At 53.4% G+C, this 24,002-nt stretch overlaps 2 protein-coding genes across 2 annotated transcripts; both read right to left on the minus strand.

Annotated features, from left to right (window-relative positions):
* Positions 1-10,517: 10,517 nt before the first annotated feature.
* On the minus strand, positions 10,518-13,962 carry CFD (complement factor D). Its single transcript, XM_059697425.1, has 5 exons — positions 13,811-13,962; positions 13,167-13,323; positions 12,918-13,068; positions 12,524-12,781; positions 10,518-12,173 (listed from the first exon to the last, which is right to left on the minus strand). Exons 1-5 carry the CDS (start codon positions 13,866-13,868, stop codon positions 11,976-11,978), a joined length of 822 nt encoding a protein of 273 aa, XP_059553408.1. The 5' UTR covers positions 13,869-13,962; the 3' UTR covers positions 10,518-11,975.
* A 2,619-nt stretch (positions 13,963-16,581) lies between these two features.
* ELANE (elastase, neutrophil expressed) lies at positions 16,582-19,029 on the minus strand. Its single transcript, XM_059695265.1, has 5 exons — positions 18,944-19,029; positions 18,364-18,520; positions 17,925-18,066; positions 17,042-17,272; positions 16,582-16,886 (listed from the first exon to the last, which is right to left on the minus strand). The coding sequence occupies exons 1-5, from the start codon at positions 19,008-19,010 to the stop codon at positions 16,686-16,688; spliced, it is 798 nt and encodes a 265-aa protein (XP_059551248.1). The 5' UTR covers positions 19,011-19,029; the 3' UTR covers positions 16,582-16,685.
* Between the last annotated feature and the right edge of the window lie 4,973 nt (positions 19,030-24,002).

The following is a 24,002-nucleotide window of genomic DNA, read 5'->3' on the forward strand; positions in this document are numbered from 1 at the left end:
AGGAAGTGGGGCCGTTTCACAGCTGGCCTCTATCCATGCCGTGTGCTGAGACAGACCTAGGTCTGCCCACGTCTTGTGGCTCAGGTGCCAACTTCTCCGAACCTCCAGACCCTCGGGCTCCCCAACTCCCAGATGCCCCTGGTCATAGTTCGAGGGTTCAGGGCATTTTGAATGTTGGGCCTTTAAAACGTCCTATGTGAGCCCTGGCTGTTGTGGCTCAGTTGGTTGAGTGTCATCCCATGGACCAAAAAGTTGCAGGTTCAATTCCCAGGTTGCAGGCTCAATCCCTGGTATGCAGAAAACAGCTGACTCGTGTTTCTCTCTCTCTCCCTCTCCCTTCCTCTCTCTCTAAAAACATTTAAAAAAATAATAAAATGTCCCACTTGAACCTATTGGGTGTCCAGCGGTTGCTGCTGGTAACACCAGCCAGGCATTTTCCTCAGTTTCCTCACCTGTATCTACCGATGTTGTATCTGCTCATGCAAGTGGCTCTGACCCAGGTGGCCCAGTAAACGTTCAGCTGTATAGGGTGGCAGGTGCTTGGCCACGTGGTGGGCATCACCCAGCAGCGCCCCCCAAGTCCCACCCAATCCTGGCTGCCCCTCCCCCATCATGTGTTTCTGGGCAGTTCTGTCTCTGTGTGCCCATTTGTCAGCATTTATTGAGCACCTAGTGTATGCCAGCACAGGGGTCCCGAAGGGAGCAGCAGGCTGGCGAAGGTGGGACTGTGCCTGGCCTGCCCTATTTCTCTGTAGGTGGGTGGGTGTCTGCCTCGTCTGTCTTTGAGTGTGTGTCTCTCTTCTTGCTCTCTATTTGCCTCTCCCTCCCAGCCTCCAACCCAGAGCTGCTCAGGTTCCCACCCCCTGCCACCAGCAGGCACTTCCTCTGATTATGTCCCCCCCGCCCCAGCCCCCCAAGGAAGACGCAGTGGCCTGCCTTGGTGGTAATTGGTTCTCATGTTTTTCTTCTGGAAGCTCAAGGGGAGCAGGCCCGGTGAGCACCCCGCAGGAGGTAATGCCGTCACCACTGCACAGGCGCTTTTGGCCTCTCAGGGTGGCGGGAGCTCAGGGAGCCCCTTACCTGGGCTGGGGACATGTTGAAAACCCGCCTACCCATGGCTACAGGACTCAGTGTCTAGTCCTAAGTGTGACCGGTGAGGTCTGGCTGGCGCTCTCCACAGGGACTTGGAGCTCTGAGCCAGCAGCGGGAAGGGAAGGGGAAGCTGGCCCTTGGCCAGGTGGAGGGCTGCTGGCCGTCACGCCCCACTGCCCTTAGTGAAATGGGGATCCCCCAGGGCAGCTCTCTGGGGGAGGCACACCTGGCTGAGGGGTCACTGCCCGAGGGACGGAGCCATCATGAGCCAGTGGAGGAAATGTCTGTAAATCACTTGTTCTAACTCAGAATTAGGAGCAGACTCCTGGCTGTTTGGGGAGTAGGAACAATTGGCCTTCCCTCCTCAACGGTGTTTCCCCGGGTCTGTCCCTCCCAAACCTCACCCGTGATTCCACTTCGGTGCCACCTGCGTGTTGAGGTGGGTGGAGTCCTTTTACTGTCACGTCATCTGCACCTCATTTGGCCACGTACCTACTCAGAGTCTCCCCAGCCCAGACCCAAGGGGAGTGAAGACGCCTGCACGTGACCCCCGGTCACCTGGACGTGGTGGAGGAGGGGCAAGCCACCTGCCTCCCGATTCCCAACCCGCAGAAGCTGAGCGTAAGTGACGTAGGGGCTCCATGTCAGTAAGTCCAGGGGGCCTGTTTTGCAGCGGCCACCAGAACACCTCGTAACTTGCTCTGCGGGCCTAGTGGGCAAAACGTGCCAGGCTGCCCGGGAGCATTGGCTAATGGGGGGCACCTGGGGTAGCCTGCCTGCCATGGGCCCCTAGAAAGAATGTTGGGGGGGAGCAGCTGCAGATTAAGATGTCCTGTTGCCCCCCAACCTGTCCCCCACCTGGAGTCATCGGGATGCCCAGTTCACACAGTTCATGGTTCCTGCCTCTGGGGTCGACAATGACAGTGTGACTGTAACAGGAAGAGCTGTTCAGCCCGTCAGGCTGCAAGTGTTCTCTGTGCACCCGAGTCCTCAGCCTCCTTAGGGCCAGCGGCCCTGGGCCTGGTTATGGACGAGGAAACCAGGGCTGCAGCGGCTGCGAGGCTGGAGCCTGTGCCTTGGGTTTGGGAGATACTCATCCCTCCTCGATTTGGTGTCCACAGTGCTCCCAGGCCTCCAGCCTTCCTCTACTCACAACCCACCTCCTCCTCCCAAACATCTCCAGAACCTTCTGTGACTCCCATTGACCACAGGATGGGGGTGAACCTCCTGTGACCCCCCGAAGGCTGCACCCCCTTTCGCCTCTCCCCATCCCACCCTCCAGATGGAGGAAGCCTGGCCCAGCTTCATCAGTCACCAGCCCCTGGACAGGGAGCAGTCCATCTGTAACCCCCACCAGTGTTGTCAGATAAAAGGCAGGACACCCAGTAAATGTGAACTTCAGATGAACAGTGAATACTTTCTTTTTAAAAAAAATATATATTTTATTGATTTTTTTACAGAAAGGAAGAGAGAGGGATAGAGAGTTAGAAACATCGATCAGCTGCCTCTTGCACACCTCCTAACGGGGATGTGCCCGCAACCAAAGTACATGCCCTTGACTGGAATCGAACCTGGGACCCTTCAGTCCACAGGCCGACGCTCTATCCACTGAGCCAAACCGGTTAGGGCTGAATACTTTCTTAGTGTAAGTCTGTCCCAAGTGTCACCTGGGACAGATAAAATATAAAATGTATTTGGTTTCTGAAAGTCCCATGTAACTAGCCAGCCTGTGTTTTCATTTGCTGAATCTAGTCATCCTCCTCCCTCCCCATTTCCAAGCCACTCCCTGGCATCATCACTTCATTCAGGAAATGCCTATTGAGTGACTGAGCCTTTGGTGCAGAATGACCAGCAATGGCGTCTCTCGTTCCTGTTCCCTTTATCAGATGTGCACAACTCCTTACGAAACTCATGAGTGTGCTGAGGAGGACCTCACACCGTCATAGGAAAGCCTGATCAGTCAGTTCCCAGGCAGCAGAATACATGACCGGCTCGTATGAGCAGGACTGGGAGTCAGCTGTGTCCACAGCGCCCAGCCCAGGGCCAGGCACACAGGATGAGCTCAATAAACTCTTGTGTATAAATTAATGCTCCATGTACAAAAACAAAACCCTCCACAGGTCCCAATCCCAACTGCCCATCCCCAGTGGGGCACCCAACTTCACCTTTCAGACCCTCCTTCTCTGTGTCAACAAAAGGGAAGTCATGAATGCCCTTGGGGACTAGGCTTAACTAGTGGGGCCTTAATGGAGAAGGGGCACAAGGCCTGGGGGCCTGGGTTCTGCCCTCTGTCACCTCCCTGTCATTGCCCAGAAGGAGGGCAGTGAAGGGGGTGGGAGCAGGGCAGAGCTGTGTGGCTGCTCAGGGACACCCGTCAATCTCTTTCTATGACCCTCTCAGCCCAGAGAATGACAATGAACATAGGGGCCATGGCTCTGGGTTCGAATTCAGACTTTGCCCAGTAGCTTCTGTGTGACCACATGAACTCTCCCAGCCTATTTCCCAATTTGCGACATGGCCATAAAGCACAACTTTAGAGTCTCTGTACGCCTAGATCTTAGCCCAGAGCAGGGGCTTGCACACATAGGCCCTCACAGTCCATTTGGGAAGCAAAAGGAGAGCTGGACACTAGCCAGACCAAGGGGACAGGCGTCCTCTCTATTGGTAGGGAGGGGTAAGGGCGCCACCGTGTGGCCAAGGCATGGAGAGGTGCCTGGCAACCAGCCCCTCATGAATGGTGTCAGATCTCCCCACTTTTCCCCTTCACCTCAAGGTCCCCCCAACCAGGTTCACCACCTTTCAGCCCTCCTGTCACCTCCTGGCACCGCATTACTGGTGCGGGTACTTTGATTGGCGGATTCCGCCACCCCTGGGTCCTGCCGTGTGTGGTCTAATGGCAGCAGCAAGGGAGCAGCTGAACTCACCTATCAGAGGCCAAAGAACCATGGGGCGGCAGGAGCTCTATTCAGGGCATTTGGCCTGCAGGGTCAGCACAGGAGGCTCCCAGCTACACTGCCTGGAGCCTTTTGCCTCCGAACAAAGGGACAACGGGGCTGGTGGCACCTGCACACCTAGCCTCCCTGCCAGGGCGTCACTCAGGTCCACAGGCCCGAGCCCCAGGTGTTATAATGCCTGCCCAGCTCCAACCAACTTCCTAAACTGCAAAACCCACACGGAACGCCTACACAGTGGTCGCTTCTATGCCAGACCACTTTCTAAACGACAAAGGAGAGAGAGAACGTGCAGAGAAGATCGGAGGGTGAACTGCAGGGACTCTCCCAGATGGCGGGGTCGGCGGGGCCATGAGCGTCATTGCTTACATTCCTCTACCTCTAGAAGGCAGCGGAAGCTCTATCCACGGACTTTGGTCTGCCTGCAAGGTCGCCTTCGAACAAAGAACAGGGCCTCAGCACACTCACCTGGCCCCCTACCGGGGCCACTCCCTCCAGCTCAGTGGCCTGTGCCCCACACCTTTGGCTCCCACCAGCTTCCCCAAACCAGCGGGCGCATGCTGGCCAAACAGCGGCCGCTTCTACATCAGGCCACTTCATCGAGACTGGAAGAGACAGCTACGTTGTCTAATTGATATTTTTTAAAAATCACATAGAAAGCAAACAAAATAAATGACAGAATATCTCTAAACTGAAGCAACAAGAAAAAGCTCCAGAAAAAGGTAAATAATTTAATAATTTGCCTGATAAGGAATTCAAAGGAGATGCCCTAGGGCAGTGATGGCGAACCTTTTGAGCTCGGCGTGGCAGCATTTTGAAAAACCCTAACTTAACTCTGGTGCCGTGTCACATATAGAAATTTTTTGATATTTGCAACCATAGTAAAACAAAGATTTATATTTTTGATATGTATTTTATATATTTAAATGCCATTTAACAAAGAAAAATCAACCCAAAAAATGAGTTCACGTGTCACCTCTGACACGCGTGTCATAGGTTCCCCATCACTGGCTAGGCAGTGGTTCTCAATCTTCTGGCCCTTTAAATACAGTTCCTCATGTTGTGACCCAACCATAAAATTATTTTCGTTGCTACTTCATCACTGTGATGTTGCTACTGTTATGAATCGTCATGTAAATATCTGATATGCAGGATGGTCTTAGGCGACCCCTGTGAAAGAGTCATTCAACCGCCAAAAGGGTCGCGACCCACAGGTTGAGAACCGCTGCCCTAGATGGACAGGGCTGGATTAAAACCTTTCACTAAAGAAGTTATAGAGGGAGGGCTGGAATGAAAGGAAGGCTTTTCACTTTCTACCTTCTATGTTGCTTAGGGAATTTTTTAAACCACGTGCATATATTTTTTTTTAACTTAAAAAGAAACAATTGAATGTTTTTTAAAAGTAAAATAGCAGATGCTCCCTATAAAGAAGGAGAAGGAGGAGGAGGAGGAGGAGGAGGAGGAGGAGGAGGAGGAGGAGGAGGAGGAGGAGGGAAAGAAAGAGAAAAAGAAGTTGTAGGCCTGGGCTTGACTGCTCACCATGACCTGCCCACTTAGGAATTTATAATCAGGTCACCCTGTGAGGTTACTTTTCATAGAACCCCCTTTCCCCCTCCATAGAACATAATTAAATTTGGTTTTCTCCTGTTAACCTGTCTTATGCCAATTTGATTAGACCAGCCAAAGAGCCTAAAAGAGTAGGAGGAAATGTTTCTGCCCCTTAATTTGAAATATTGAAAAGATGCACAGAATATAAGTTTGTGATATTCATGCATTCTTTCAACAAATACATACTGAGAACCTCTTAGGAACCAAGTATATAACAGAACAGAGTGATGTTTAAGTAGTATGAGGCACTGGCACAAAGAAATGTGACATAATTATTAAAATACTAACTAGAAATAGTCACAGGAAAGTGCTCATGAAACAAGGTAAAGTAGAGCACACAATTTTATAGAGACTATGTAAAACAATGTACAAATTGTAAATTATAATAAGTCCACTAAAAAAAAGATTTCAAAGGAGTGGTCATAAGGATGCTTTCCAAACTTGAGTAAAATAGAGGAACTCAGGAAGAACTTCAACAAAGAATTAAAAAGTATAAGAAAGAGCCCAAGCAGACCTAAAGAATACAATAACTTGCCCTAACCAGTTTGGCTCAGTGGATAGAGCATTGGCCTGTGGACTGAAGGGTCCCAGGTTCAATTCCAGTCAAGGGCATGTACCTTGTTTGCGGGCACATCCCCAGTAGGGAGTGTGCAGGAGGCAGCTGATCGATGTTTCTCTCTCATCAATGTTTCTACTCTCTATCCCTCTCTTTTCCTCTCTGTAAAAAAAAATAATAAATTATATATATATACACACTGAGTGGCCAGATTATTATGACTGGTCAGATTATTATGACCACACCATCAGTACTTTGTTGGGCCACCTTTTGCCATCAGTACTGCGGTGATTCTTCTTGGCATTGACTCCACGAGATGCTGAAAAGTGATGTGAGGAATCTGACACCATGCCTGATGAATAGCACTGTCCAGTTCTGTGAGATTTTTTTTTAAAATATATTTTATTGATTTTTTACAGAGAGGAAGGGAGAGAGAGAGAGAGAGAGAGAGAGAGAGAGAGAGAGAGAGAGTCAGAAACATCGATGAGAGAGAAACATCGATCAGCCGCCTCCTACACATCCCCCACCAGGGATGTGCCCGCAACCCAGGCACATGCCCTTGACCGGAATCGAACCCGGGACCCTTCAGTCCGCAGGCCGACGCTCTATCCACTGAGCCAAACCGGTTTTGGCCAGTTCTGTGAGATTTGATGGTTGTGGAACCAGCTGCCTGATGGCTCTTTTAACTTCGTCCCACAAATGCTCAATTGGATTGAGATCTGGTGATTGTGGGGACCAGCTAAGCAAGGTAAAGTCTCCCTCGTGTTCTTGAAACCATTCCTGCACAATACGAGCACTGTGGCATGGCACATTGTCTTGTTGGAAGAAGCCATCTCCATTGGGATACGCCATCAATATGATAGGATGAACTTGATCAGCAACGATACTTAGGTATGTTGTGCTATTCAGACATTTATAATGGTCTGGCCCTCTAGCAACTTCAGCATGAAATTATAGCTAATTTTCCTACAAACGTCAGGTGGTTATAATAATCTGTGAAATGAAAACCACATTAGCAGGAATTAACAGCAGATTAGCTAACACAGAAGAATGGCTCAGTGGCCTGGAAGACAGACTAGTGGAAAACAACCATTCAGAACAGAAGAAAAAAATAATTGAAAAACACAAGGATAGGAGAACCAAGATGGCGGCATAGGTTAAAGCCGGAGTTTGCTGCTTTGAACAACTACTTCAAAAGTGAAACTAAAACACGGAACGGACATCACCCAGAACCACAGGAACGCTGGCTGAGTGGAAGTCCTACAACTAGGAGGAAAGAGAAACGCACACGGACACTCAGAGGAGGCGCAGTGCTGAAGTCAAATTCTGAGGTGCGGAGTGCGAGGAGCGGGCTGGCGGCGGAGGGCGCGGTTGTTGTTTTCAATCGGGAGGGAGTCGCAGACTCTGAGCTCCAGATACAGGCGAGTCTTTAGGGACCCAGGCTCAAACGGAAGAAGCGGACTGTCTGGCTTCTGTCAGAGCGAGTGCAGCTTTCTCTCCGAGCTTTGCAGCGGGTGCTGGGACTCAGAGAGGCAGAGCCCCTGGGGACAGGACTGAGAGCCGCCATAACTGCTCTCTCCGGCCCACCCTGTTGATCCTGTGTGGCCCGCCCTACCCAAGCCCTGCACAGAGGCATTTGCCGGATAGCCTCAGGCAAAGGCTAGATTAGCACCTCCCTAGAGGACAGAAGTTCTCTCACTGCTGACACAGCTGATTCTCATAGCCACTTGGCCTGGAGGTCAAACCCTCCCTGGAATTAGCTACAACAATCAAGATTTATCTATAAGACTGCGAACAAAGACCACTAGGGGGTGCACCAAAGAAGCATAACAAAATGCGGAGACAAAGAAACAGGACAAAATTGTCAATGGAAGAAATAGAGTTCAGAACCACACTTTTAAGGTCTCTCAAGAACTGTTTAGAAGCTGCCGATAAACTTAATGAGATCTACACGAAAACTAATAAGACCCTCGATCTTATATTGGGGAACCAACTAGAAATTAAGCACACACGGACTGAAATAACGAATATTATACAGACGCCCGACAGCAGACCAGAGGAGCGCAAGAATCAAGTCAATGATTTGAAATGCGAGGAAGCAAAAAACATCCAACCGGAAAAGCAAAATGAAAAAAGAATCCAAAAATGTGAGGATAGTGTAAGGAGCCTCTGGGACAGCTTCAAGCGTACCAACATCAGAATTATAGGGGTGCCAGAAGATGAGAGAGAGCAAGATATTGAAAACCTATTTGAAGAAATAATGACAGAAAACTTCCCCCACCTGGTGAAAGAAATGGACTTACAGGTCCAAGAAGCGCGGAGAACCCCAAACAAAAGGAATCCAAAGAGGACCACACCAAGACACATCATAATTAAAATGCCAAGAGCAAAAGATAAAGAGAGAATCTTAAAAACAGCAAGAGAAAGAAACTCAGTTACCTACAAGGGAATACCCATACGACTGTCAGCTGATTTCTCAACAGAAACTTTGCAGGCCAGAAGGGAGTGGCAAGAAATATTCAAAGTGATGAATACCAAGAACCTACAACCAAGATTACTTTATCCAGCAAAGCTATCATTCAGAATTGAAGGTCAGATAAAGAGCTTCACAGATAAGGAAAAGCTAAAGGAGTTCATCACCACCAAACCAGGATTATATGAAATGCTGAAAGGTATCCTTTAAGAAGAGGAAGAGGAAGAAAAAGGTAAAGATACAAATTATGAACAACAAATATACATCTATCAACAAGTGAATCTAAGAATCAAGTGAATGCCGAAACCGGTTTGGCTCAGTGGATAGAGCGTCGGCCTGCGGACTGAAAGGTCCCAGGTTCGATTCCGGTCAAGGGCATGTACCTGGGTTGCGGGCATATCCCCAGTAGGAGATGTGCAGGAGGCAGCTGATTGATGTTTCTCTCTCATCGATGTTTCTAACTCTCTATCTCTCTCCCTTCCTCTCTGTAAAAAAATCAATAAAATATATTTAAAAAAAAAAAAGAATCAAGTGAATAAATAATCTGATGAACAGAATGAACTGTTGATTATAATAGAATCAGGGACATAGAAAGGGAATGGACTGACTATTCTTGGGGGGGAAAGGGGTGTGGGAGATGTGGGAAGAGACTGGACAAAAATCGTGCACCTATGGATGAGGACAGTGGGTGGGGAGTGAGGGCGGAGGGTGGGGCGGGAACTGGGAGGAGGGGAGTTATGGGGGGGGAAAAAAGGAACAAATGTAATAATCTGAACAATAAAGATTTAATTAAAAAAAAAAAAAAGAAAAACACAAGGATAGTTTAAGGGACTTCTGGGATAGCATCAAGCACTCCGACATTCACATTATAGAGATCCCAAAAGGAGAAGAAAGAAAGAAAACAACGAGACTTTACTTAAAGATATAATGGCTGGGCCAGGGCCAGGTAGCTTAAATGGTTAGAGTGTCTTCTGGATATGCCAAGGTTGCAGGTTCAATCTCTGGTCTGCAGGGCACATACAAGAATCAACCAATGAATGCATGAATAATAAATAAGAGGAACAACAATCAATGTATTTCTCTCTAATAATTTTTTTAAAGGAAATAATGGCTGAAAACTTTCCTAACCTGGGAAAGGAAGCAGATATCATGGTGCAGGAAGCACAGAGAGTTCCAAACAAGATGAATCCAAAGAGACCCCACCAAGACATGTTGTAGTTAAAATGGCAAAAGTTAAAGATAAAGAGACTATTTTCAAGGCAGCAAGAGGGAAAAAAAGAATTACATACAAAGGAAATCCCATAAGGCTATCAGCTGATTTCTCACAAAAATAAATTCAAAATGGATTAAAGACTAAAATGTACAACCCCAAATCATAAAATTAGAAGACATAGGCAGTAAACTCTTTTACAACACTCTTATCAATATCTTTTTGGATATGTTCCCCCTGGTAAGAAAAACAAAAGAAAAAATAAACACGGTACTACATCAAGCTAAAAAGTGTTGCAGCCCTAGCCGGTTTGGCTCAGTGAATGTTGGCCCGTGGAGTGAACGGTCCCGGGTTCAATTCCGGTCAAGGCATGTACCATGGTTGCAGGTTCCCCAGCCCTGGTCGGGGTGCATGCAAGAGGCAACCAATCAAAGTGTCTCTCTCACAGCGATGTTTCTCTCTGTCTCTCCCTCTCACTTCCACTCTTTCTAAAAATCAATGGGAAAATATCCTCGAATGAGAATTAACAAAACAAAACAAAACAAAACAAAACAAAACAAAAACAAGTTTTGCACAGCAAAGGAAACCATCAACAACAAAAAAGACAACTTACTGAATGGAAGAACATACTTGAAAATGATTTATCTGATAAGGGATTAATATTCAAAATATGTAAAGAACTCATATAACTCAACATCATAAAATAAACAATCCAATTAAAAATTTGGCAGAAGACCTAAATAATAATTTCTCCAGAAAGAACATACAGATGGCCAACGGACATATGAAGATGCTCAGTGTCACTAATCATCAATGTGAATCAAAACCAAAATAAAAGCCCTGGCCAGCGTGGTTCAGTGGTTAGAATGTTGGCCTGCACAAGGGAAGGTCTCAGGTTCTATTTCTAGTCAAGGGCACATACCTGGGTTGCAGGTTCCATCTCTGCCTCCCCCCTCCCCTGTTGGGGTGAGTGTGGGAGGCAACCAATAGGTGTGTCTCTCTCACATTGATGTTCCTCTCTCTCTCTCTCTCTCCCCCCCCTCCTCTCTTTCACTCTCTCTAAAAGAATCAATGGAGCCCTGGCCGGTTTGTCTAGGTGGATAGAGCGCTGGCCTGCGGATTGAAGGGTCCCAGGTTCAATTCCAGTCAAGGGGCAGCCAATCAGTGATTCTCTCTCATCATTGATGTTTCTATCTCTCTCTCCTTGTCCCTTCCTCCCTGAAATCAATAGAAATGTTTTTAAAAAAATAAAAAATAAAAGAATCAGTGGGAAAATATCCTCACTCCTTGGGTGAAGATTAAAAAAACCCCAAACAACACAATGAGATACCACCTTATACCTGTCAGAATGGCTCCCATCAATAAATCAACAAACAGGCCCTGGCCAGTGTGGCTCCGTTGGTTGGAGAGTTGCCCCATTCCCCCGAAGGTCACAGGTTTGATTCCCAGGGGCGCATATGGGAGGCAATCAATCCATGCTTTTCTCTCACACTGATGTTTCTCTCTCTCTCCCCCTTTCCTGCCTCTCTAAAATCAATTCAAGAAAGTGGTTGTAACAGGATTTTTAAAAAATAATAATAAATCAACAAACAGCAAGTGTTGGTGAGGTGTGGAGAAAAGGGAATCCTCGGGCACTGTTGGTGGGATTGTAAACTGATATAGCCACTATAGAAAACCGGATGGAATTTCCTCACATTAAAAATAGAGCTGCCGGATGGCCCCGCATTCTGGGTATTTAGCTGAAGACATTTATATCCCTGTGTTCATTGCAGCATTATCTACAATAGCCAAATATGAAACAACCTAAGCGTCCATCGATCGACAAACGTATGAAGAAAATGTGATGCATGTACAATGGAACATTACTCAGCCACGAGAGAGAATGAACTCTTGTTATTCGCAACAGCATGGATGGACCTAGTCCGAGAGGGTATTATGCTAAGTTAAACAAGTCAGACAGAGAAAGACAAGTACCATATAGTTTCACGTATATGTGGAATCTTAAAACGAATGAATAAACAAAATAGAAAGAGAAAAAAATGAGAATAAAGTCTGATGGGATGCAGGAGTGAATGGTGAATGGCTTTATTGCTCCGGGTGACCCTGCCCCTCAGGCTCTCCTTCGGAGACCGCGCCTCCGTCCATAACGCTATCGATCCAGGCCGTGTAGCTCCCCACCCGGGTGTAGATGCCTGGCTTCTTGCGGTTGCCACACACGCGGGATCCTGAGGTGACCACGCCTTCGGCCACGCCGTTGCACACCAGAGGGCCCCCAGAGTCACCCTATGTGAGAAAGGGCCGTGAGGGGGTGTTTATCCCCCCCCCAACAACCCAAGAGTCCCCACGCTCTCCAGTGTCACGCCGGAGCTCGACCCCTGCAAATCCCGCTCCTCCCTCCAGCCCAAACCTGACTCCCCGCCCCCCGTGTGTCAATCTCCCCAGGCCCCACCCCCCACCGCAGGCCCCATCCACTAAGTCCCTGCCCTCCAAACCCCACACTCCAATGCCCCGCCCTCTCCCAGCCCCACCCCTCCTATGGGCCCACCTCCCGGAGGCCCCGCCCTATGGCCCTCACCCTCATGGCCGCCCCTCTTCAGCTGGCCCTGGTCCCCCGGCCCCGCCCCACCCCACACCTTGCAGCTGTCCCGGCGGTGGCTCTCGGCGCACATCATGCGCTCAGTGATGGTGCCGTCGTGGTATATGCGCTGGTTGCAGGTTGCTCGGTCCATCACGGGCAGGACCACGTATTGCAGGCGGTCGGGCCGGCGGCCCGTGTGGCTCACTATGCCCCAGCCGGCCACGTCGCAGCGCGTGCCAGCGGCCACCTCGCGGTCCTCGTGCTGCCAGGGCAGGAGCGTCACGGCGGGGCCCAGAGTGGCGTTCTCAGACAGCTGCGGGCGGGGTGAGGCGGGTGTCAGGGCTGCAGGGAGAGTATGCAGCAGGAGGGACTGTGGCTAGACGCTGTGGGACCGGCAGGGGGAGGTGGGCATCAGGGTTGGGGGTCGCGTGCAGCCAGGCTTGGCCGACCTGCAGCAGAAGGAGGTCGTGGTCGATGGTTTCCGGGCGGCTGCCCGGGTGGAGCACTGCTCGGGACACATTATACCGGCGCTTGGAGAGTTCAGGTTGCGACAGGGAGTGCGCGCCTAGAAGCACCGTCACCGTCTCATTGGGCCTGGAGCTGGGGCAGGGGTCCATGTCAGATCCACGTCCCCACCCCCAACCCCAGTCACTTCCCCGGCTCCGTGTCCCCCCACCACCACCGCCACCACCACTCACACGTCCTCCAGGCAGTGCGCTGCGCTCAGCACCCACTGCTCAGCCACCAGGAAGCCGCCGCACACGTGCGTGCCGTTCACCTGCACCGACGCCATGTAGGGCCGCTCGTGCGGCTTGGCCTCGCTGCCGCCCAGGATCCGGCCCCGGGGCTGTGCCGCTGGGTGCAGGCAGGTGGGCATGAGGACTCCACGGGTGACGGCAGCCCAGCCCTCAGAGGCCCCCTCAGGCCACCCCAGCCCCCCTCAGACCTGGAATTTCATCATTGGAGCCCCCACCCCAGGGTCATAAATTCAGCTGCCTGGGGGAACAATAAATAGGGAGTAGCAGGGTCCCGGGCAAGTTCCATTCTATATACTGAGCCTAACAGTTTTGATTTAAACATGAGAAAAGTGAGGTAGACCAAATCAACACTCCTGGCAGCCACTGAACATGCGGGCTGCGCGTTCTGACTGCGGGGAAAGCTTGCATTTCAGACCCAAGTTTTGAGAATCCCCAGACTTCCAGAGCCTGGGCGCTGCCCCCTTTCTGCCTATCTAGTGGGGCTGGGGGACAGTCCTTTCTGCCTGATGGAGGGGGCCCCATGGCTGACCACCCCGCAGGCTGGTGCCCCCCTGCTGTCAGCCCAGTCCCAGGTCCACTCTCACCACACAGGGCCACTCCTAGAAGGATCAGAGCCGCCAGGCGCACGGAGAGGTCTGTCATGGTGCTGCTGTGGCCTCAACACTGACCAAGGCGGGGCCCTGGGACACTCTTATGAGAGGGGGAGGCGGGGCGGCTCCCACTGGCCCTATCTGCCCAATGGCAGTGGCCCAGCTGGGTCAAGGGGAGCCCGCCAGTCTGCTTCCGCCCACCTTGTCTGCTGGACTTTGCACCATGAGGGCTGCCTCCTGCCTCTGGGTACCTAGCCCAGAGGGGACCCTGGTGTGGGGAGCAACCCCTCGGGATGCAGGAGCAGAGCTGAGGGATGGAGCCCCCTGAGCCCCCCAGCCAAGTCTCCCACAGTGTCCTTCCAGCCCTCAAGTTTCACAACAGCCGCTGAAGGCCACAGCGTGTAAACAACCCACTTCCTCGTGTTTTTCTTTTCTTTTTTCTGCACCTCCCTCCTTTGTCTTCCTTCTCCAACTTGGAGAGGCAGCTGGGTGGGGGAGGAAATAGGGTCACCCTACACCTTGTCGCCATTGCTGTGCCTCTGGGTCCTGACACCCCAACCAGTGGAATGTTGGAAAGGTGCTGTGTAGGGGCAGCTGGAAAGACTGTGCCTTCAACAAGGAAATTTTAATGGGAAGCTCAGGTCTGCCTTCAGGTGTGGCTCGACCCAGGCGCCTTGAACAATGTCAGGTCTTTGCTGCTAGTTTCCCCCTTCCTCCTGGATGGCTTCTCTCCTCACCAGGCTCCCCTGTTGTGGCCCCAGGAACCCCAGACTCAGCCCAGTGGCTCTGTGGGCTCCTGCTCCAATTCCCCGTGACACCAGTGTCCTCAGGCTGCCTCTGCTTGGCTGAGCTTGGATCACAGGCCCCCTCCCAGGTTCTGAAGAGAAGAAAGGTGGCGGCAGGTGCTGGGACCAGAGGGGTGGGGCAGACCTTGAATATCCCCAGTGGGAACAGTGCACAATACTTTCCCCTCCTTTTTTTTTTTTTAATCTCCTCACAGCAGATTATTTCATACGTATACAAAAGAATAGAAAATAACAAATGGGATCTGTTAGGTCCTAACAGTTTCCTTATGAAAATCAGAAGTTCTGAATGAATGCCCATGAGGAGATGGGAGTCCGGATTATGTAAGAATGTTCAAAATTGCAACAAAATTTGGAAATGACCTAGGAAGATGGTGTGGTTCCATAAACAACCCTGAACATCTCCAGATGTCGTGTGGACAAGGGAAGGCCGCCTGGGTATAGTATTAAGTGGGAAAAGCAGGGGAGCTAGGCACCTTCCTGAGCAGCTGGCACTTGGGGGCGGCTGGGTAAGGGGAGCGCCTGCCGGCAGAGCAAACAGCCAAGGCAGAGACCCCGAGGGGAACCCAGAGGCTGAGCTCCAGAGGGAGGGCGTTTGGGACCAGGGGGCAGAGAGGGAAAGATTTATCCCAAACTCATGGTGTGTGTGTGTTGGGGTGTGTGTGTGTTGGGGTGTTACCTATTGTTACTCTGCTCATTTATTTGTTTGCTTGGGTGACTATCTCCTCCCCCATCGTCAGACTCTAGGCTGCATGATGGCAGAGGCCATGTCTGCTGTGGTCCCCACCCGTGGCCCCAGAGGGCTCCTCATGGGACCAGGAAGACGAAAGAGGGTACAAGTCAGTTATGTTCCCCCCCGCCCCCCGCCCCCCCCCCCCTGCCAGGGCAGCAACTCCCACCGAGGCTGGGGGATGCCTTGGGAATCTTGTGCTCTGCGCCTCCCCACTTGTCAGAACAAAGGGCTGGGGAGTTGGGGGAGGGCTTGTCTCTGTCACCAGTGAAACCCCAGTCCCTGGCTGCACCCTTCCCAGACAGCACTCACTCCTCCCCGCAGGGAAGCAGAGGTTCAGAGGCAGCCGCCAAGTTGCCCAAAGTCAGAGCCGGGACTCGAACTCAGGCTCCTGAGAAGGGCTTCGCCTCTCTGCACCTCCACTTCTTCTCTGTAACACATGGCACTGAGGGGACCCGCCGCAGGGGCCGGAGATGAGCCAACACTTGCGAAGACTGAGGTTGATTCCTGCACCCGGTGAGCACTCAGCAAACACCTGCTACAGCGACTTGTGTCATGGCCACTTGTAACTCTAACTTAATCATGTGTGAATGTGTTTTACAGGAGGGAAGCCAGAAATGGCAAGTGGCATCCTTTTGTGCCAGGAGGGGAAGGAACTTCTGACCCCAATGCCCTGGTTTTGCTGCCACCTGGTGGCAGCATACTTGTGAGATGCCCCAAACACTCTCCTGATTACTTTTTCTTTTTAATTTCTTTATTGATTTATCCCCACATTACCCCCCATCTCCCCACTCATGCCCTCACCCCCCTGTTGTCTGTGTCCATTGGTTAGGCCTATATGCTTGCATATAAGTCCTTTGGTTGATCTCTCCCCCTTACCCCCACCCTCCCCTACCTTCCCTCTGAGGCAGTGGTTCTCAACCTTCCTCATGCCGCGACCCTTTAGTACAGTTCCTCATGTTGTGGTGACCCCCAATTTCATTGTTACAAATTGAACATAATTAAAGCATAGTGATGAATCACAAAAACAATATGTAATTATATCTGTGTTTTCCGATGGTCTTAGGCAACCCCTGTGAAAGGGTCTTTCGACCCCCAAAGGGGTCGCGACCCACAGGTTGAGAACCGCTGCTCTGAGGTTTGACGGTCTGATCGATGCTGCTCTGTCTCTGGATCTGTTCTCCTAACTACTTTCAATCTCCAATTGCACAACCAACAAACACCCAGACACATTCTACAAAACAGAGAAGGTTTTTATTCTGCCAGATGCTGCATAAGGCAGCATGGATGGGCCCGGCCAGGGGCAGGTGGGGTGGGGTGACTGGGGCAGCCCTTTCTAGTGGCTCCTACTTGCAGGGCCCGCGGGGTGGAGAGGCGGGCGGCCGCTGTGGCTGCGGATGATGGAGTTGATCCAGCTTGCGTACTGCGCGACGGGGGCAAAGGCGTCTGGGAAGAAGCCGGAGCCACAGCTCCCTCTGATGAAGGAGTCGATCCCGTGGATCAGCCCGTTGCAGACCAGGGGCCCGCCGGAGTCCCCCTGTACGGGCCAGGTGAGGTTAGGGGGCTGGGCTCCCGGGGCCCCCCGCCCGCCTCCCTTCGGGGTCGGGAAGTCCTCCTGGCATCTGGCTTGCCGTCCTGGCTGCTGTGGCCGGGTAGGAGGGGGTGGGTGCTGGGGGGGGGGCAGGTACTCACAAAGCAGATGCCCGCGCGGCGGCGGGGCACCAGGGTGCACACGTTCGTGGGGCGGCAGAGGGATGTCACCACGGTCACGTTGAGCTGCTGGAGGATTCTGGGTGGCGGCTGGTTTGTGCCCAGCCGACCCCATCCCATGGCCAGGCACTGTACCCCGTTACCCACACCTTGGCCCTGCTCAGGCAGGCTGGCCACCTGCACATTGGCGTTGATGGTGGCTGACCCGTTGAGCTGCAGTGGGCAAGACAGAGCATCAAAGGGTCACATGGGGCAGCGGGTGCCGACCTCCCCGTCCTGGGCCTGTTTCCCCATCGGAGGCCCCAGGACAGTTCTGGGATTTTATGGAGCAGCATGGCCACCTGCCAGCATGGCCACCTGCCAGATGCTCCCCACCCTGAGCGTCCGTGTCCCCGTTTGTGCAGGAGATGCAACCACAGTGGCTCAGGGTGAACTTGAACGTGTCTTGAGTGCAGTGAACAGTAGGTACCAAACTGTGGGCAACACCAACAACAAAGCCCTTGTCTGGAGCACGACAGAGAGTAACTGTAGCTCCGCAAGCCGTGGGGGAGGGACGTTTCTCCCTCCAGCCTCCCCCAGTCTGAATGTGGGGAACTTTGCCCCATTTCACAAAGACGGGGACTGTCCCTGCCCTCTGCATCCTCTTGTTCACGCTCTCAACAACCCTGCCAGGTGGGACTGATCTCCCAGGTCACACAGGTGGAGACGGAGGCACAGAGATGACCTGCCCGTTAGAGCCAGGTGTGGCCCGCGGCCCACCGCCCCTGCTTTGCCCGCCCCGCGCCTCAGGCCCCAGGCCTTTACACCCGCGTGGGCATCCCTTCCCCGCCCCAGGCACCCCTCGGCCGCCCGGCTGGCCTCCCACCTGCAGAAGCACGATGTCATTCAGCAGCTGCTGGGCATCGAAGCCGTTTTCAAAGACTTGCTGGACGCTGAACAGCTGCCTGGTGGGCTCACGCCGGCCCAGGTTGTGCGCCCCCAGCACCACCTGCACTGTCTGGAAGTTTCTGCAGCAAAGCGGGTGCAGGAGGTGATTCGAGGTGGCTCTTGGGTTTGGGGGTGGGAGAGAAACCCCAGAGCTCAGCCGAGCCCAGGCCAGGCCCACGGGGGGCCTCACCACCCAGGACAGATCTTTGGGCTCCTGGGCTGAATGCCGGCGCTTCGGCCTGGTGCAGAAGGTGCATTAACGGGGGCGCCCGGAGGGGCCCACACCCTGGTCTCACTCCCCACCCCCGCCACCCCGACTCGCTTTGACAGACGTGGGAATGGAGGGAAGAGGGAAGGCATGCCCGGGAGTCACTCACATGCCATTCACACAGTGCGCGGCCGACATGACGAAGTTCGGGGCCACCAGGGTGCCGCCACAGAAGTGGCCTCCACGCCGCTGCAGGGACACCATGAAGGGCCACGCGTGGGGCTGCGCCCGCCGGCCACCCACGATCTTGGAGGCCAGCACGGGGCCTGGAGACAGTCAGGGGGAGCGTGGTGGTGAGTGTCATGGAGGAGCCCTACCCCACTGGGCCGGCTGGCCCTGGAACTCCCACCCAGAACCTCTGGGTCAGGACTCTTTCGTGCTTGTTGCCAGATGAGGAAACTGAGGTACGGAGAGGAAAGAGGGGCCTGCCACCGCCTCCTGCCAGGGCACAGCTGGAACTGGGCTTCATTTGGCTTTGGAGTCCCCAGAGCCTGCCCACTGACCCGCCCCCGCTGGATTCCCTGGGCCCCTCACCACTCTGAACCTCAGTCTCCTCCTCTGGAAATGGTCTCCTCATCCCAGCCACCCCTTCCCGTGAGAAGGGAACCACTTAAGTCAAGGGCGTAAGTGGAGAAGCAGGAATGGATGACCAGGGACGGGTGGATGGACAGGCGTGTGGCTCCACTTACCACCCAGCAGCACGGTCAGCAGGATGGAGGCCAGGGCAGGGCCGGAGGGTCTGCAGCTTTGGGTCATGGTTGAGCAGGGGCTCCGGTGTCTCTGCCCCCTGCACCCACCTGGCCCTCTTATAGCCCCAAGCCCGGGGGCCGTTGCATTGCCCCACTGCAAGGCCAGCTGTCCCCACTTCCTTTCTCCCCCTCCAGGAATGGATGAGGGTGAGGATGGCAAGAACAGGGGGATGGGTGCAAGGGGCCTGGGTTGGCTCCAGATAAAATTCAGGGCACAAATTTGAAAGTCAGATTTTAAAAAATTCTTTTTAACTAAATGTATTGGGGTGAAATCGCTTAATACAATTATGTAAGTTTCAAGCGTACAGTTCTGATACATCATCTGTCTGTTGCACTGTGTGCCCACCACCCAAAGTCAAATCTTCTGTCACCAAATATTTGACTCCCTTTACTTCACCCGAACCCCCTTCCCTCTGGTAACCACCGTACTGATGTCTGTGTCTACGAGTGGTTTTTTCTTTTTTCTGTATAGATGATTTTTATAAATAATAAAATGTTATGTCTCCATTACAAACCTTTCATATTGAAAGGCTCTCTAACATGAATTGCTTTAATATTAATTATGAAGCAAAAAAAGTGTAAGAACCTCACAGTGGGAGCAATCCGACACGGGCGAACTCTAGAGATGAGACATTTCTCTTTTAATGTGAAACAGACGCAATTCATAATTACAGAGAGCATGTCCTCGCCGTGGGTGTGAGGAGACAAGTTAACTTTCCAGACCCAAAGGCACTCACTCCCAGGGATGCAACAAGCTCTGAGCCAAACCAGCCACGTGGGGTTGGTTCCTTGAAAACAGCGGCCACCTACTGCTCAGCCCGAGCAGCCCAAGGACAAACGGAGCAAGCAAAAGCATCCCTTCTCTTCAAGCCCACCGCGCACGCGTGGACTGGCAGGGCACAGCTGGATCTGGGCTTCCTTTGGCTTTGGAGTCCCCAGAGCCCGCCCGCTGACCCGCCCCCACTGGATTCCCTGGCCCCTCACCACTCTGAACCTCAGCCTCCTCCTCTGGAAGGAGGCGTGTGCGGAGAGCAGTTCAGTTCTAGTTGGGGGCTGTCACCCGCTCTGCACAGCGGCCGCAGGGATGACCCAGACTCAGTATTTTGCCTGAGAGCCACCTGCCACAGATCTTCACGCGGGGGCCGTGGCCGGGCCCTCCCAGACTGCTTCCTGACGAGGCCCCGTTTAAGACGGACACAGGTAGCGCCATTCTTTCCGGGGCCACAGAACCCTCCTTGGCCAACCCTGAGCCCCCGGGACAAGCAAGAGGGCCCCGAGCACCCCTGCTGCTGGGCCTGGATGGGGCGCGGGGACTGGGCGCCCCCCGCCGGTTCCTGTGCAGATTCCAGCCCCTCTGAGTGTTTTGTTTTAAACAATTTACTTAGTAACTATGTTCCAAATATTGTACTTATCTAGAAAGTTAGCCCTCATTTACCTGACATTCGAATGTAACTGGGTGTCCTGTATTTTTGCTAAATCTGGCCACCCTGGGCCCAGAGTGGCGGCTGCCGCACATGCCTCGGTCTCCCCAGAGCACCCCCATCAGGCCGGGGCACCCAGCTCGGTCCTGACCTTTCACAGGGGCGACGGGGGGCTGCCAGGTTCCCATCTGAGATGAGGAAGCTGATGCACAGCAAGGCCTCCCCCATGAGTGGCTCCCCAGTGACATGGTGAGCAGCTGGGGTTTGAACTCAGGCCCCCACAATTCGCAGCTGGATGAGGATCTGCTGCCCGCCTCCCTGAGTCTTGGGTCTCCCTCTCCTGGCCTGGCCTTCCAACCTCCCTTTGGCGATGGCTCACAATGGGGAACTCATCCCCACCTGGGGCCCTATTAGTCTCAGGTCACCAGCAGAGGTTCTGGGGAAGAATCCCCGCCGCCCCCCCACAACCCCCCACCTCCTGGTGTTTCACAGACCCCCTCTCCGGCCGGGAAAGGAACCCTGCCCGGGCCAGGGGGCTGGACCATGGATGTCCATTGAAGCTTGAGAGCTGCTGTCTGGGGCTGTGGAAGAACTCAGGCCAAACCGTGGAGAAGGGGCCGCCAGGGCCCAGCCCCCACCCCCTGGCCCTGTTCCTCTTCCCACCTCCCCCAGATGCTCCAGCTCCAACGGCTGTCGCCAAGGCTGTCGCAAGAAGCAACGTTCTCCTGGCCAGGAGCAGGGTTCATGGGGGGCAACCAACGGATCCATCGCAGGAACAAGTGGGTGGGGGCATGGCGGACACCGGAGCCAGGGCTGGAGTCCTGCTTGTCCCTGGGCCCCCGACTCCATTTGTGGCCACAGGCAAACGAACCCCCACATCTCATCATTGAGGGTGATGGCCCTGCTTTCCCAGAGCCTGGCACACTGCAGGCGCTCAGTGCTCACCCTCCTCCCTCCCTTCATCGGATACATGTCCCCTGCCCTCCTACCTGCTTGGCAGGGTCCCCACCCCATTGTGTTAAATTTGCCACAGAGCATTTAGTAAGCACCTACTGTATGCACAGCCCTGTTTCCAGTCCAGGGATGAGGGAGAGTGGAGGAAGCCATATCTTGGGGGGCTGGGTGGGGAGGAGGCTGTGGCTCAGACCGGGAGACCCCATTTAATCAAAGTTGCATTTATTGAGCATCACCTGTATGCTGTGTACACACATCTCATAGTGGTCTAGCCTCTGGGTTCCACTCTGGGTTCCTATCCTGCTTGGCCACTTGCCTTCTACATAACTTGAGGACCCTGACTTAACCCGCTGACTTAACCCCCCGTCTGTGCCCCAGTTTCCTTGTCTGTGAAAGGGAAGTTATAACAATAGACTCCATTGTATAGGATCATCCCAAGGTGAAGTGAATGAACCGTTTGCCAAGTTCTTAGATAAGAAAGTGATGTTAACCATTAACCACCTGCAGGCTGGGAGGCAAACTGCTCTGCTTCTCATTTGCAATCAGAATTGTGGTAACGCTGGCCACACCTGCCTGGCCACACCTGCGTAATGAGTAACGGGTCTTCCAAATAAGACACCTGCACTTTATAGACCGAGTTACCCTGCAGGGAGGAAACAGTGATTCCAGCATCTCTCCCACCGCTGGAGACTGGGCACCTCTGAGCTGCAGGGGCCGGCTCCACCTGTCTGTGGCCCCAGCAGCACAGACCCACACACCCCTGGGGCGTGGGCGGGGGACCCCTTGCTCCCTGAGGCCTCCTGATTTGCATGCACTGACCATCCGGCTTGTTATTCTCATGGGCTCCTCATTTCCGGAATCTACCCCCCAACCCCTGATCCTCAGCTCCCAGTGTTGGGTTTGATCTTTGCTGTGCAGAGCTTCCCTGAGCCAGCTTTCACACACGAGCCCAAAAAACTAGCAAACCTCTCTTGTTGGATTTTTGTGGGGCTTTCTGTTCCCTACACTCCCTCTAGCACAGTGGTTCTCAACCTTCCTAATGCCGCGACCCTTTCATACAGTTCCTCATGTTGTGGTGACCCCCAACCATAAAATTATTTTCGTGGCTACTTCATAACTGTAATGTTGCTACTGTTATGAATCGTCATGTAAATATCTGATATGCAGGATGTATTTTCATTGTTACAAATTGAACATAAAGCATAGTGATTCATCACAAAAACAATACGTAATTATATATGTGTTTTCCGATGGTCTTAGGCGACCCCTGCGAAAGGGTTGTTCGACCCCAAAGGGGTCGCGACCCACAGCTCTAGCAAACCTCTTTCACCCCCGGCGCAGTGGGGTTTTTATAGAAACCACTTCCCTGCCTTGAGCCCCTGGGAAGTGCAGGGAACCCCCAGCACCCCTGCCGCCCAGCGTGCATTTCCCAGGATTCAGCTGTGTCCCCCGTCTTAGCACATCTGTGCTCCTGGCGCTGCTGCTATAGACAGTCCTAGCACTTAGCCTGGGCTAAGGTGTAACAGTCGCCAAAGGGGGCAGTCCGGAGTTCTCACTCTCACTGAATTGTCTGCTGACACCAGGTGGTGGGAGAAGAAATCAGTAAGGAAAGCGCTTCCTTCCCGGTCCCGGTCCCGTTCGTCCTGTGAGCAGGTTGGCCCTCTCTCTGAGCCTCATTCCATGGCTACTCGCCTGCTGGCCAATGATCTCTACCTCTTCCTGGCCTCAGGGCTCTTCCCTAGGCCCTCCCCCCACCCCACCCCATTCGCGTCTGTGGCCCTGCCTGCTCCAGCCCCACCACATGCCTGAACTCTCCTTCCCCAGCCCCTTGGCCGGCTCCATTCCAGCCACACCGAACCCTCCCTCCCTTCCCGTTCCTCTGCACTCGATGAGCCTCAGGGCGCGGGGGGGGGGGGGGGGGCGCTCTTCTCCTCATGCTCCTGCTCAGGCACAGCTGCCTTCTCCAGGAAGCCTCCCTAACAGCCATCCTGCCGGCCCCTGGCTGAGTCAGGAACCCCACAGGCCTGGGCTCTCCATGTTATTTTTTAAATACATCTGTATTGACTTCTGAGAGGAAGGGAGAGGGAGAGAGACATGGAAACATCCATGATGGGAGAGAATCATTAATCGGCTGCCTTCTGCATGGCCCCCCTCTCCCCGCCAGGGACCGAGCCTGCAACCTGGGCATGTGCCCTGACCGGGCGGGAGTTGAACCATGGTGACGCTCACCACTGAGCCACGCCAGCTGGACAGCACTCGTGTTATGGCAGCCCGGTCCCCCGGCAGCCCCCGAGCTGGAGACACAGAGCCCCCAGGACGCCCCCACCCCTGAGGGCGAGGGTGGGGCTCTTGGTCTGTGTGGGAAATGTCTGCGGTGGCTCCCTCTTCCAGACAAGGAAACGGAGACGCAGAGACGGGCAGCGGCTTGCCCGGGGCCGCACTGGTGGGGCTGGACTCCACCCACGTCCGTGGGCGCTGGGGGAGGGGACCCACTGTGACGTGGGCCCCACACTGGCTTCGAGGCTCCTGCTCCAAACCCCCTTCCACAGCCTGGGGTCTGGAGATCTGGATGCTGGGACCGTGGGCCACTCTCCCCACGTGGGAAGGACAGACAGGAGCCAGAG

This window comes from Myotis daubentonii, chromosome 5 (genome assembly GCF_963259705.1).
Source record: "Myotis daubentonii chromosome 5, mMyoDau2.1, whole genome shotgun sequence".
Taxonomy (NCBI): Eukaryota; Metazoa; Chordata; class Mammalia; order Chiroptera; family Vespertilionidae; genus Myotis; species Myotis daubentonii.